General features: G+C 43.9%; 1 protein-coding gene across 2 annotated transcripts in view; it reads right to left on the bottom strand.

Moving 5' to 3' along the window:
* Nucleotides 1–3,830: 3,830 nt before the first annotated feature.
* Nucleotides 3,831–12,643, bottom strand: part of EXOSC7 (exosome component 7) — a 34,601-nt gene continuing 25,788 nt past the window's right edge. For both annotated transcript variants that reach the window (XM_004419594.3, XM_087430844.1), the window contains 3 exons: nt 8,918–9,041; nt 7,711–7,866; nt 3,831–4,073 (listed from right to left, as the gene is read on the bottom strand). In XM_004419594.3, coding sequence (XP_004419651.1) covers nt 3,969–4,073; nt 7,711–7,866; nt 8,918–9,041 — 385 coding nt within the window. In that variant the 3' untranslated portion in view covers nt 3,831–3,968. The remainder of the gene's footprint in view (nt 4,074–7,710; nt 7,867–8,917; nt 9,042–12,643) is intronic.

The raw sequence follows: 12,643 nt of genomic DNA, 5'->3' as shown, positions 1-12,643 counted from the left end.
TAGATCTTTCTTCTTTTCCAATATATGCATTCAATGCTGTAAATTTCCTTCTAAGCACTGCTTTTGCTACATCCCACAAATTTTGATAAGTTTTCATTTTAATTTAGTTCAAAATATTTTTAAATTTCGCTTGAGATTTCTTTGACCTATGTGTTATTTCGAGGTGTGTTGTTTCAAGTATTTCAAGATTTTCCAGCTATCTTTCTGTAACTGATTTCTAGTTTAATTGCATTGTGGTCTGAGAGCAGACCACTGTATGATTTCTATTCTTTTAAATTTGTTAAGGTGTGTTCTTTGGCCCAGAATGTGGTCTATCTTGGTGAATGTTCCATGTGAGCTTGAAAAGAATGTGTATTCAGCTGTTGAGGGATGAAACAGTCTATAGATGTCCATTATATCCAGTTGATTGATGGTGTTGTTGAGTCTAAGTATGTCTTTACTGATTTTCTGCCTGCTTGATCTGTCCATTTCTGATAGAGGGGTGTTAAAGTCTCCAACTGTGATAGTGGATTCTTGTATTTCTCCTTGCAGTTCTATCAGTTTTTACCTCCTGTATTTTGATGCTCTGATGTTAGGCACATACACATTATAACCGTTATGTCTTCCTGGAGAACTCACTCCTTTATTATTATGTAATGCTCCTCTTGATTCCTGATAACTTTCCTTGCTCTGAAGTCTGCTCTGTCTGAAATTAATATCACTATTCCAGCTTTCTTTTGATTAATCTTACCATGGCTTATCTTTCTCCCTCCATTTACTTTAATCTATATGTCTTATATTTAAAGTGAGTTTCTTATAGACAACATATAGGTGAGTCTTTTGATCCACTCTGACAATCTCTGTCTTTTAATTGGTGCATTTAGACCACTGATGTTCAAAGCAAATGTGATAGTTAATTTTATGTGTCAACTTGATTGGATCACAGGGTGCCCAGGTATTTGGCTAAACATTATTTCTGTGTCTGTGAGGGTGTTTCTAGACGAAATTAGCATTTGAATTGGTGGGCTCAGTAACGCAACTGCGCTCCCTAACATGGGTGGACATCATCCAATCTATCGAGGGCCTGACTAGAACAAAAAAGTGAAGGAAGAATTCGGTCCTTCCTGCCTGACGGCATAAGCTGGGACATCAGTCTACTCCTGTCCTCAGCACTCCTAGTTCTCAGATGTTCAGACCCAGGCTGGAATCTATACCATCAGCTCCCTGGTTCTCAGGCCTTTGGACGCTGACTGAATTACATCACCAGCCTTCCCAGGTCTCCAGCTTGCAGATAGCACAGAGTGGGACTTAGCCTCCATAATCATGTGAGCCAATTCCTTATGATAAATCTCTTCCTATCCTACTGGTTCTGTTTCTCTGGAGAACCCTAATACAGTGATTATTGATATAGCTGGATTAATATCTAGCATATTTGTTACTCTTCTATTTGTTGTCCTGTTCTTTGTTTCTATTTTTGTCTTCGACTCTATTTCTGCCTTTTGTGGTTTTAATTGAACATTTTGATTCCATTTTCTCTCCTTTCTTAGCATATCAATTATACTTCTTTTACTTTTTTTAGTGGTTGCCCTAGAGTTTACAGTATACATTTACAACTAATCCATGTCCACTTTCAAATAACTATATAACACTATACCACTTCACATACGGTGTGAATACCTTACGGTAATGAAATAATCCTAACTCCTCCCTCTCAGCCCTTGTATCATTGATGGCATTCATTTCGCTTACACATAAGCATATAGAAATACCTAAGCATACATAATCAAATACATTGTTGCTACCATTATTGTGAACAAACTGTTATGTTAGATCACTTAAGAATAAGAAAAATAAGTTTTTATTTTACCTTCACTTATTCCTTCTCCAATACTCTTCCTTTTCTTTATATAGATCCTTTCTTTATGTAGATTCTGACCTATATCATTTTCCTTCTCTCTAAAGAACTTTTAACATTTCTTGCGAGGCAGTTGAGTGGCAACAAACTCCCTCCATTTTTGTTTGTCCGAAAAAAGTCTTTATTTCTCCTTCACTTTTGAAGGATAATTTTGCAGGGTACAAAATTCTAGGTTTTGTGGGTTTTTTCTCCCAACACTTTAAATATTTCACTCCGCTCTCTTCTAGCTTGCATGGTTTCTGATGAGAAGCTGGATGCAATTCTTATCTTTGCTCCTCTATAGGTAAGGTAAAAAACTTTTTCCCTCTGGCTTCTTTTAGGACTTTTCCTTTACCCTTGATTTTCTGCAGTTTGATAATGCTATGCCCAAGTGTAGTTTTTTTGGCATTTATCCTACTTGGTGTTTTCTGAGCTTCCTAGGTCTGTGGAGAGACCTTGCTCATTTGGTGTTTTGTTTCATTTGTGATGTGTACTACCTATATGTAGTGGTGGCCTTCAAGAAAAGGTATGGGGTGGTAGAGATAGAAGCTAACATCTATTTTTCTCCTTCATTTTCACTCTAACTGCTTATCCAGCCAACCCAGTTGCATAGTTTTTGTACAAATGGCCTGGCAAAGCCTCATCTGTCTGTCTGTCTTATCTATCTCATGTCTTTAATTATCAAAACCAAAGCCTTCTAAACTTTATTCCAACTCTAGTTGCATCTTTGCACCCCCACCGTCAACGTCCCATCACGGGCAGTCAACCAGGAGCAGGAAAGAAGGAACAGGCTGACTGCTGTCTCATCAGGAACACTGTCACGGCACCTGTAGGGACAATCACTGGAAAAACATAAAAGGAAAAATGAAAACCCAGGCTATTTTCTCAACAGGGCAGCAGCTTCAAGTCCAAGTCTAGGGAGCTGCTTCTCTCCACAGGTGTGGACCTGGCCATGCTGGGAGGAGGTGCCCAAGCCAGGACCGCTGGAACCAGTCTGCAAGGGCTTCAGCTCACATTATGTTCTTTCCATTGGGTAATAAATTCCTAACTCTTTACCCTATTTGTCTAACTGAAATGCAGAGAGCAAATGCCACAGCTGAAACATTCTCCTTCACAAATCAGCTCCTTCCCCAGGGCTCTTTAAGATTGATTGGGGAGTTCCAGTTCCCCTGGAAAAAACAAAGACTCCTCAACCCATGAAGAGACTTAATTCCAACACACTGCACTGTGAGCAGAATACAGGCTTATAGGAAGAGACTTCCAGGGCCACTGAGAATGGCCTTCCCTTCTATCCCCAGAGTATAAAGGCAGGTTGAGTAATCAAATGACAACATCTCTACAACAGCCTTCTTAATGCTGATAAAACAAGGAAATCTTATGAAACACCAGGGAGTGATTATAAAACACAAACAATTTCAAAACAATTGCAAAACAAGGGTGATAAGAAAGGTTGGCTAAGGACCAAAGTGGCCGCTAAGCCCCTGACCCTAGGGAGCCCAGCCTGGATCTCCTGGAAGGCAGGAAGCAAGAACTGGGCTTCCCCAGGACTCAGCAAGGCTCACCAGCCAGGTAGAAGCCCTGGGGCAGAATGCCTCCTCCTTTCTCCTCACCCAGAAGCACGTGAATACACAAGGCGAAGTACCCTTTTCTTTTTGTGATTCTTATTGTGAAAGCGCTAGAGGGGAAAAAAACTTTCACAGAAAACATATCATAAGCATTTCCTTTAAACTATTTTTCCTTTTTAGGTAGGTCTTTATTATAGTGTGTCTGTTGTTGTTGTTTTGAACTCCTGCAGCAGGAGATAAATGAGCCTCCCTGCGGAGGCCCATGACCAGAGCCCTCTCCTGGAAGCAGAGCTCTGGACTTGGCTGCCATTCACTAGACAAGGGCCAGACTCTCCAAGTGGTCACCAAATGGTGTCTTGACTTACAGCTGAAGAACTCTAGCTATACCAAACCAGACTGGAAAGTAGACTTTAATTTTACATGTACAAATGTTGCCTTAAATTCATAACAGTTAAGAAAAATATATACAAACTTCGGCTAAAAAGGAAAAGTAAAAAACAAACACTCTGCAGTTGGGGTTGATGTGCAAATCATCCCAGGAATCCGACTTTCTGTCTCTTGGGCCCAAGGCTCTCTTCCTTGTGTAGAATGCTCTGCAGGGAGGTGTGCAGCACCTTGCCCACGCGCTTGCCAGTCTGCAGGGAAGAGAGCACACGCCCGCATGTGAGGCACACACACTCTCACCAGGAAAAGCTTCTCTTTCTGCCAGCTGGCCATTCCCAAACTACACATTCCATCTGCCTCAGAGGACTTTTATTTAACTAATCAAATCAATACAAACACAAACCCCAAGCTCCAATAGCATTATAGTTACATTCTGGAAAAACCTCCACACTAAAAACAAAAGAAAGAAAAAAGATGCCAACCTCCAGGCAGCAAGCAGGAAGCAGCAAAGGCTGCCTCGGCCATTCACTCGTGCTTAGCGCATTCCTGCTGCCATTTCAACAAGCAGCAAAATCGTCAACCAAATCTGAACTTGGTCATAGCCAAGTCCCACTGTACTGTAGTGAGAAGGCAGAGGAAGACTACCGAGAATCCAGAGTCTGTCTGATGAAGGAACAGACAGTGCTGAGGACGTGTTTTAACAAGCAGTTTCTAATTCACCTGCCACCAAATCTCTAAGCAGAACTGCTCAAATGGGATCAAAGTCAATACCTGGATAGGTCTTTGGTGTTACTGCCATACAGAGAGATGCTAAAGGCATGAAATGTTGCCATGTCAAGAGGTCAGACAACCCACAGATTTCCTAATTAGCCCCTACACAGCAGACACAAGGGGGCCCCTGAAAAAAACACTATTATACAAAAATCTTTCTTTATGAAACTGTTATTCTGTCTCTGGGCTCAAGAATCACTTTAAGAATACAATGAGGGGCCGGCTCGGTGTCACAGTGGTTAAGTTCACACGCTCTGCTTTGGCGGCCTGGGGTTCACAGGTTCGGATGCTGGGTGCGGACCTAGGCCCCGCTCATCAAGCCATGCTGTGGCAGGCGTCCAACATATAAAGTAGAGGAAGAGGGGCATGGATGTTAGCCCAGGGCCAATCTTCCTCAGCAAAAAGAGGAGGATTGGCAACAGATGTTAGCTTAGGGCTAATCTTCCTCACACACACACAAAAAAAATACAAAGAGCCAACTACAAGTCTCCATCTCAAAGTCTTCCATGTTCCTAGGGCAGTTTTAATTCAACCGTGCCACTGGTTCCATTCTCAACATCAGGGAGAAAGACACCCAGGCTCAAACCCCTGCCCCAATCCTCCGTTATAGGTATATTCTCCCCAGAGCTGTATGCCGTCTCCCCTGACCCGTAACTGTAACATGAATGAGACTCCAAGTACTACCGAAAACTCCTATGAAAGAAGATCTCGGTCTAAAGGCTGGGAAGTGATCAATTCTATGAAATCCAAAGTCAGGGTTAGGGTCTAAAGTTTTTTTTTTTAATCATAACGTTAGAGAAAGAAAAAATGTCAAAGTTAATCAAATGGCGGTTCTGATTATTCATAAAAAAGAAGGCGAGGAGAGAGGATAAGAGGTGACGAGACAGACAGGACACCAGGAGTTGAGAGGGCTGAACCTAGACTTGCAGGAAAGAGACTTCAGAGGTTGGGGCTGGCAGCTGCACAACAACCCCAAGGTTCTAAGCTTCACCATGAGAGGCATTTCCAGGTTGCTGCACCCCTGTGCAAGACAAACACTGAGACAGGGCCACAAGGCTATGGTCTCCTGAGCAGGGTCTGCAGACCTCATGCCCAAGCCCCAGGGGAGGATGAAGCTCTGCTCAGTGGACAGAGCTCTGGTTCTCCCATCCACCCACAGTAGCCAGACCAACCTCGTCTACAAGGTTAAAATAGGTCAGCGGCTGAGAAGGGTGACTGTGGAGGCACCGAGTCTGGGTCTGAATCCTAGCAGCAGCATTTATGAGCGATGAGACCTGTAGGCAACTTACTTATCCTCTATGTGCCTCAATTTCCTTGTCTGTAAAAATAAGGATGATAACAATAGTTACCTCACAGGATTGTTGAGGATTAAATGACACCATATATTTAAAGCACTAAAAACAGGGTTTTGACACATAGCAAAGCAAAGTAAATTTAGCTATTATTTATTTATTGTTTTTGTTGTTTAGATACTGGAATTCTCATCAAATTCTCCTGTGGGGTGAGTGGGTGGGGAAGAGTTCCTTTTAAAACAAGATTTGAGAGCCACTTGTCTAGAGAGTCCTTTGGTAGAACTTACAAAGCACTTGAAGTGCTTTATTAAAAAAGATTAACCAGGGGCCGACCCCGTGGCACAAGCAGTTAAGTGCGTGCGCCCCGCTGCGGCAGCCCAGGGTTCGCAGGTTCGGATCCTGGGCACGCACCAACACACTGTTTGGCAAGCCATGCTGTGGCGGCGTCCCATATAAAGTGGAGGAAGATGGGCATGGATGTTAGCCCAGGGCCAGTCTTCCTCAGCAAAAAGAGGAGGATTGGCAGATGTTAGCTCAGGGCCGATTTTCCTCACAATAAATAAATAAATAAATAAATAAATATTAACCAATTAACCAACCAACCATGAAGAATACCCGTTGCCATGCATAGCTGGACACCTGAACTCAGTGCTGAATGGAGCACACAGAATAAGAGCGACACTTACTGAGAACTCACGATGCATCAGACACTCCTGACATGCACACGACTTCTACACCCTCACTTACTCCTCACAACACCCTCAGCAGCAGGTACTACTACTGTTATTATCCCCACTTCGCACATGAGGGAACTGGGGCCCACAGCCAGGATTTACACCCTGAGCAGGATGTCTTCAGAGCCCATGCTTGGGTCCTTGACACTGTATACACTGCCCATTTTTGCTTTCAAACAAGATGCCAAAAAGAGAAAATAGACATCAAGTGCTCAGAGTCTTCAGTGAAAAGTCACTGTCGCTAGGAATGAAGGAAGAGTGTAGATGGCAACCTTGCTTGCTGTTCGGCAATTACTTCTGGGCACGTGTTGTGACATAGTGGTTATCTAACACACAAAAAACCTGGGTCCAGCTAACTCTGTTCCTGACATCCATTAGTCAGTCTCAAAGTTCTCAAAGACTTCTGGAAAGTCGAGGTGGACATGGGGGAAGGAAGGTTTGGGAAGACACAGGTGAGCAGGACCTGGTCCCTGCCACGGAGGGGATTCCAGGCCAGTGAAGGAGACAGACATGTCGACCAATCAGTACAGAGCAGCTGGAAAGTGCACTAATGGTGCTGTCAGATGGGCTGAGGAGACCAAAGGGAGCAATCCACCCCAAGGCCATCAGGAGGATTTCCCACCATTCCTATTCATCTCCATTTAAACACTTCTAGACTCATGAAGAACACGGAGACAGCCATCCTTTGGACCCCCAGCTCCATCTTTGCTCACTCCCTTCAAGGGACAGGAAGCAGTCAGCCAGGAATTCAATTCCCTTATCAAATCACAAAAGCTTGGGATTTTGGAGTTACAAGTGACTCTACATTATCAGCCCAACACTCTCATTTAGCAATGTGGAAACTTGGGATCAGAAAGGAAGAGGATAAGCAACCCTTACTGGCAGATTCCTTATCTCCCAGCCTACAACACCCCCCACCACCACTCTTGGCTAGGTCAGCAGACATTCAGCTCACACCAGCTATTCTCCAAGCTCCAAGTCTGGGCTCAGAGGTGTCGATAGGGAGAATTCCCACGGTGTGACTAAGGGGACAGGAAGCAGCAAGCATTCCCGGACAGGTCCCAGCACGTGCCTCAGAAGCAGAGCCTCACCTCCATCATTTCAAAGACGCTCTCTGGGTCCAGGCTGCCCTTCCCCACTTTCCTCATGCATGTCACGACTCCCTTACTGGTCACGGACACCAGCAAGCTGGCCAAGGAGCAGGCCTCCTCCTGAAGAGTAGCATCCACCACGTGCCGATAGCCAATCTACAAAGTCAGGGCAGCAGAGCACACACGTGAGTAACACACATCCCAGATCCCCAGCCTTGACAGCCTCTTGGAGGGAACATCTACACCAGTGAAGAATCTGCATTGCCCATTCAAGATCTTATTTCAGATACTGCTCAGATGGAAAATATCTGAAGCAATGTTCAAACACTCTATCACAGGCCACTGTGTGAGCAGTCTAACAGATGCATGAAATGGAAATATGGGGGGGGGGGGTAGAACTATAATTCAGAGACAGTCCAAGTCAGAGACCACCAAGGGTTTCCAACAGAGGGGCACAGGGAGAAATTCACATATGAGGCCACCCAGATGTTTCACTGATGACAAACATGAATCAAGAGGGTCCATGCTCAGGGACATGCTCAAGAATGAGTCAAGTGCAGGGAGCTTTGGTCAGTGCCAGTGCTTTACCATACCCCAGGTTCATGAAGTGATTTTAGTGGAATTAAACCTGACCCATTCAGTCCTATTTTTCTACAAGGAATCCTACATGGAATCAGCAACAATCTCAGCTAATACAGGCCTCTTTGCATAGCCTTGGGCAGTGCCAGTTACACATCAGCTCTGTGCTAATGTAAAAACCACACCTGATATATTAGACACCCAGGACCTGCTCCAACTCCCTCATTTCATAGATGTGGACATTGGGCCCACAGAAGGGACAGTGTTCACCTTTCAAACACCCTATTACTACCCAATCAGCCTAGACCCCACAGAGTTGAGGGAATTAAAGGAAATATGCATACAGGTAATTTCAGTGAAATGCCTGGTACATAGAAAGAAGCTTAACAAAATCTGGCTACTATTGCTATGAACACACTCGTGCCCTCCCAGGACTCCATCATATCTTCCAATTAAAAAGAAAAGAAAGAGCTGATCATGCTAGTGGTTTCTAACCAAATTACTGTATTTGAGTTAAAGCTACTTCTATATGGTTTGTGCAACTATAACTTCTCAATCTATAAAGTAACCTTAATGGGTTGGGATTGAAGGAGACCCACAGGGAAGACCATCAGGTACAAGCTCATACCTTGCACAGGGTGACGATACAGGGGACATTCTCCACACTTAGCCGGATGCAGTCATAAGGGTCATCGGACAGTTCAATGTCCTTCGACCCCTCTTCATCCTCCAGAACACGAACTCTTGGTATCCTGGAAGCCGAAGCACAATTAAAATTCCCACTTACAGAGAGGAAGAAAGATAACTTCTTTTTCTTGAGATTGAGAACAGGAGTTGGAACCCCATGTCTCACAAGATGAAGTCACACTACGCCTGGACTCCCCCTAATCCCTGTCAATGTGCACAGGCGACACTGCAGTGCAGGGAGGAAAGGAGATCTTTTAAAAAATGATGTTTGGTCAACCAAATATCCAAAACGAATCTCCATCCCTAACTCACACCATACACAAAATCCATACCAAATGGACTACAGATGTAAGGTCAAAGATAAAACAATAAAGCCTTTAGAAGAAAAACTAAGGACATCTTTATGACCTCGGAATAGACAAAGATTTCTGGAACAGGACACAAAGTGCTTACCAGAAAGGGAAAAAAATGATAGATTCAATTACATTATAGTTGAAAAAAATATATAAATATACAAAGATTATGAACTTCTGTTTGTCAAAAGACATCATTTAGAAACTAAAGATAATCCAGAGTGGAGAAAATATTTGCAAATGTGTTTGTCTGTGTATATATATAAACTGACATATTACATAAAGAATTCTTACCAAACATAAGAGAAAGACAACCCAATAGAAAAATGGGCAAAAAGACTTAAACAGGGACTTCGTGAAAGAGGCCATTCATGTAGCCCATAAACACACAGAAAGACGCTCAACTTAAATATTCATCAGGGAAATGCAAATTAAAACTACAATGTGGGGCCGGCCCCATGGCTTAGCGGTTAAGTGCGCACGCTCCGCTACTGGCGGCCCGGGTTCGGATCCCGGGTGCACATCGACGCACCGCTTCTCCGGCCATGCTGAGGCCGCGTCCCACATGCAGCAACTAGAAGGATGTGCAGCTATGACATACAACTATCTACTGGCGCTTTGGGGGAAAAAGAAATAAAATAAAATTATAAAAAAAAAACAAAACAAACTACAATGTGATACCAAGACACACTCACCAGAATGGCTAATATTAAAAAGACAAAACAATCCAAGAGCTGGCAAAGATGTGAAGCAACCCAGAACTCTTAATACAGTGCTGGTGGGAGTATCATTTGGTAAAAGCACATTGGAAAACTGTTCTGCAGTATCTACTAAAACTAAACACAGTCATACCCTATGACCCAGAACTTTCACCCTTGTCCAACAGAAATGGGTAAATATGTGCACCAAAAGACACACACAAAAATGTTGATGTCCAGCACTATTTGCAATAGCCCCAACCTAGAAACTACCCAGATGCCCATCAGCAGCAGAATGGATAAATCAACTGTGGCATATTCACACAATGGAACACCATACAGCAAAAAGCAAACTATGACCACAGGCCACAATATAGATGTCTTAAAACTTAATGCTCAGTGCACGAGGCAGACAAAGAGAAAACACGGTGTGATTCCACTTATATCAAGTACAAAACCAATCTATTGTTTTAGGACAGTGGTTATCCTCAGTGAGTGTAGTGACTGCATGGGGGTATAAGGGTGGGAGGGCTTCTGGGAGGCTGGCAATGTTCTGTTTCTTGAGCTGGGTGCTGGAAAATACATTTAACCCATAAAGTCAATTCATTCCAGCCTGGGGTGCAGGAGCCAGGAAGAAGATGAGGTCCATCCAGCTATTGTAATGGAAACAGTGTTGGTGATTTTCCTTGTTCCTCTAACATAAGCCCCCTATGATTCTGCCCTGCTGGCCGTCCCAACATAAGCCCATGTCCAGAGCAGATGAGTTTCAGCCAGAGAAGGTCCACCAGGACCAAGGAGTCCTGCTAGGGTCTGCCCTAGCTGAAGTCTCCATGTCAGGGGCCCCCAGGGTGTAAGTACTAAGTAATCTCCTATTGGAACAAATCAGGTAACCAGTTTGAATTTTGGTGTGTTAAAAAATAAGCGCGCGCACACACACGCACGCGCACACACACACACACACACACACACACCTTCCCAGCCCTTCTGCCACAACGTGGTTAGGCAGAAGGGCTAGAGAATACTGTCTAGAGAATGGCCTCCACCCTTCTAATGGGCTGCAACTGTACAAAAGGTCTCACCACATACCAGGGGGACCCAATGCCTTGCAAAGCCCCCCTCCTTGCTGGCTGCGTGGCTATTCTTGTTCTGGGGATGAGACATGGCTATGCGCATGACAGGTGTCCTCCCCAACCCGAGCAGCTGGGTTTTACCTCCTGCCGTACAGTTTGCTCAACACCTCTCCCACAGCCAAACAGCCTCATCTGGTTCTACACTCTCTTTTTGCCCTGGTGCCCATGGAAACCAGCTGGCCAATGGGGAGTAATTTCTGAGACCTGAGGTACAACAGATGGCAACTTCCCTTCTTCTCCAATAGAGCCCAAGCCCAGGCTGCTGCTGACAGCAACTGGTACTCGAGCCCCCGCAGTGGCCATGAGTACCAGGCCTGCCCCTTGACTAGTCTCAGCCAGGAGTCTAGTGGCACAGCCGGGGAGGGACTCTACAGCTTTCATCCTCAGCAAACGTTCCATCCTGCAATTTATGACCTGAATTTATTTATTTTTGCTTGTTTTGTTTTAAATTATGCAGGTAGTTTAACTTCACCATAGAAAAACTCTAAAATACAGATAAATGTTCAATTGCCCATAACATGAGCCCTGGAAAATAATCACAATGACCATTTTGGGATACATATGTATTTCCAGACATATGAAATATAAGAATTACCAAAAGTAAAATATGACAAAACAAACAAAAAACAGGATGAGGGAACTGTATTTAGTGACTGGTTTTCCATATTAACAACCTCCAAATATGCTATGTAGACTTCAATCCCTTATGTTGGGACATTCAAGTTGTTTCCAATTTCTCACCATTACAAAGAAGCTGTGATGAACATCCTAGAATAATATCTTTGCTCCCTTATCCAATTAATTCCTTAGAATATATTCCTAGAAGTTTCTAATCCTCATTTTCTAATACCCCAGGATCCCCCATTACCATAATGTAAGCTCTCTCATGGAATGAACACCCCCACCCACATATTTATTTTCAAATGCTACAAACTTTCCTCAAAGAACACGTTGCACAGAAGGGGAAAAGGCCATATAATCCAACAGTCAGAGGAAATGTCAACTCCAAAAAAGCTTAGTGCCATGTCCCCTCCTGGAAAGCCTGTCTCGGAAGCTGAACCATAGTGGCATAGCCATTTCCTGCTCTTAACGTAAACCAAAGAGCAGGTTGCTACCCTGCTTTGAGACCATTCGTGTGTCCAATCAAGGAATATGTGAGCACCTACTATGTGTCAGGCACTGTTCATGGGGCTAGGGAGATAGCAGAGCACAAAACAGACCAAACCCCTGCCCCCATGGAGCTCTCTCCAGTAACAGTATTTGGACAGTGGACCTGTGCTTGGTTTTTACTCTTTTTGATTCTCCGTAATTTTTTCTTTTTTTAATAATTTTTATTTATTTATTTTTCCACCAAAGCCCCAGTAGATAGTTGTATGTCATAGCTGCACTTCCTTCTAGTTGCTGTATGTGGGACGCGGCCTCAGCATGGCCGGAGAAGCAGTGCGTCGGTGTGCGCCCAGGATCAGAACCCAGGCCACCAGCAGCG

Source organism: Ceratotherium simum, chromosome 5, assembly GCF_057802395.1.
Source record: "Ceratotherium simum simum isolate JZ-2026a chromosome 5, ASM5780239v1, whole genome shotgun sequence".
Taxonomy (NCBI): domain Eukaryota; kingdom Metazoa; phylum Chordata; class Mammalia; order Perissodactyla; family Rhinocerotidae; genus Ceratotherium; species Ceratotherium simum.
The sequence above is the reverse complement of the archived record's forward strand: the minus strand, read 5'-3'. Positions and strand labels throughout refer to the sequence as shown.